Source organism: Heptranchias perlo, chromosome 28 (assembly GCF_035084215.1).
Source record: "Heptranchias perlo isolate sHepPer1 chromosome 28, sHepPer1.hap1, whole genome shotgun sequence".
NCBI lineage: Eukaryota > Metazoa > Chordata > Chondrichthyes > Hexanchiformes > Hexanchidae > Heptranchias > Heptranchias perlo.
The window spans coordinates 28,063,940-28,066,036 of NC_090352.1; the positions used below are offsets into that span (position 1 = coordinate 28,063,940).

The window sequence follows — 2,097 nt, forward strand, 5'->3', positions numbered from 1 at the left end:
AGATAATTCCCAATAATGTTTCGAAATGATTTATCATCAACAATCTAATGCAGTCGACATCATAAGGCAGCAGACCTGATGCAGGTACAATCATTTCGATTCACTCCACCTTCACCCTGCTACGGGATCGAGCCCGCAAGGCGTTTAGTTGGGCAATCACCCGTAGAATCATTTCCAATACCTGGGTCAATCAATACTGCCCATCCCGTTTTAACAGATTGTTACGTACACACATTACAATACATATTTACTGTTTTAACTCAATTTGGATTGCAGGAACCATTATATTTTCCTGAACGATGATATATTGACATTTCACTTGCTGTGTATGTTCTGATCGGACTATAGTCCCGGGTGAACCATTAAACTTTTTGGAAAATGAGCAAGCGTCTTTGACAGTATCTTCTTGTTACACGAAGGAAGCAGCTACAGCCTTGAAAGAGTTAAAGGCTGAGCTAATAGGAGGTAAGAGAAGATTGAAACGAGCAGGTAAAGAATTTAACCCTCTGGTGCTGAAAGGTGAGCCTTATCACGTGGTACGCCTTGATATATTTTTTAAAAAGGGCTGATATTGCTTTGACGGAGTTTATCTGCCAATCTGGCCGGAGGATCGTCAGGTGGTCGGATTTCCCTGCGCATCATCACCCGTGCCGATCAGCCTTGTCCCAAATCATGCCTAGATCAGGAAGCAAGAACAAGGCTACTTTGGAAGCGGCGGATTACTCTGATGAAGAGGATGAAGTTTGCGACCCACAAGAGGACGGCGAAGCGGCTAAAGAACAGAGAAACAAACCGAAAGCTTTCAAAAGCAACGTGGCCATTTGCCCACAGGAGGCTGAAGAATCCAAGGCTAAGAAACGCACCAGACCCGTGCGATCCAAAGCCAGAAGAATTGCTGCTAACGTCAGAGAAAGAAAACGAATACTGGACTATAACCAAGCTTTCAACGCTCTGCGATTGAGCCTTAAGCATGACCTGAATGGCAAAAGATTGTCGAAGATCGCCACTCTGAGGAGGGCTATCAACAAAATCTCCACTCTCTCCATGTTCCTGCGTTCTGCTCCCGCTCAAAGATGGACATGCAACCACACCGAGTGTCAAAGCTTAGCTGAGGAGCACAGGTTGGGGGATTGTAGCCTGCAAGCCTACCAGATCCCAATAGAAAGATGCCCCTTACCTCCAGAGACATCGTATGGTGACCCTAACCACCTACCCACCTGCTCATCGCCTCATTACCCCAAATGCACATCTGGAAGTCCCTTCTACTTCCACCAGCCTCCGAATGCCAGCCCAAAGGATGAAGGTTTAATGGCCAGTCCACAATATTACTCTAGTGGAAACTACCAGCTTGGAGTTAGGACAGCTTGCCACCAAAATCACGCGGAGACCTTTGTAGACTCCTCTTCTGTACCATTAACTTGGCAGTTCAATTACTTCCCAGGAACTAACTACCAACAGACCCTCCCAATGCATTGATCAGATGCTTGTGTGTTTTTATAAAAGGTATTTTTTATTCAACTGTGATATCGTTGTTGAGGTGTAAGGTTGTGTTCAGGGATCCTTCTCAAACTCCCACGGAAAATGATAACAGGTCATTATTTAAAGTTATAACATCATACGGAGGCTTCTTTTAAAATCCTGTGTACCTATTCCATTGTAATGTCAAAAAATTGACTGGCAGTCCTGTTATTATAAATCACTTTAGTTCACAGGGATTATCGGTTGCCCATCTTCATCACAATTAAAATAGTAAAACCGACACTGAGGATCAGATTAACAGGTCGTTTCATTGCAGTTTGAGGGCTGTCGCTGTGACAGAATGGTTGCCGCATTTGTTCACATAACTGCAGTCAATGCACTTCAAATGTAGGCAGCGCTTTGAGATGCGTATGAATAATGTGCGATATAAAATGTATGTAAGGAATCTTACAACACCAGGTTATAATCCAACAGTTTTATTTGAAAGCCTCCGAAAGCTTGCGATTTTCAAATAAAACTGTTGGATTATAACCTGGTGTTGTAAGATTCCTTACATTTGTCCACCCCAGTCCATCACCGGCATCTCCACATCATGCCTATATAAATGTAATCATGACA

At 43.6% G+C, this 2,097-nt stretch overlaps 1 protein-coding gene across 1 annotated transcript; it reads left to right on the forward strand.

Annotated features, from left to right (window-relative positions):
* Window positions 1–672: 672 nt before the first annotated feature.
* LOC137299222 (class A basic helix-loop-helix protein 9-like) lies at window positions 673–1,533 on the forward strand. Its single transcript, XM_067967885.1, has one exon. The coding sequence runs from the start codon at window positions 673–675 to the stop codon at window positions 1,474–1,476; it is 804 nt and encodes a 267-aa protein (XP_067823986.1). The 3' UTR covers window positions 1,477–1,533.
* The last annotated feature ends 564 nt before the right edge of the window (window positions 1,534–2,097 follow it).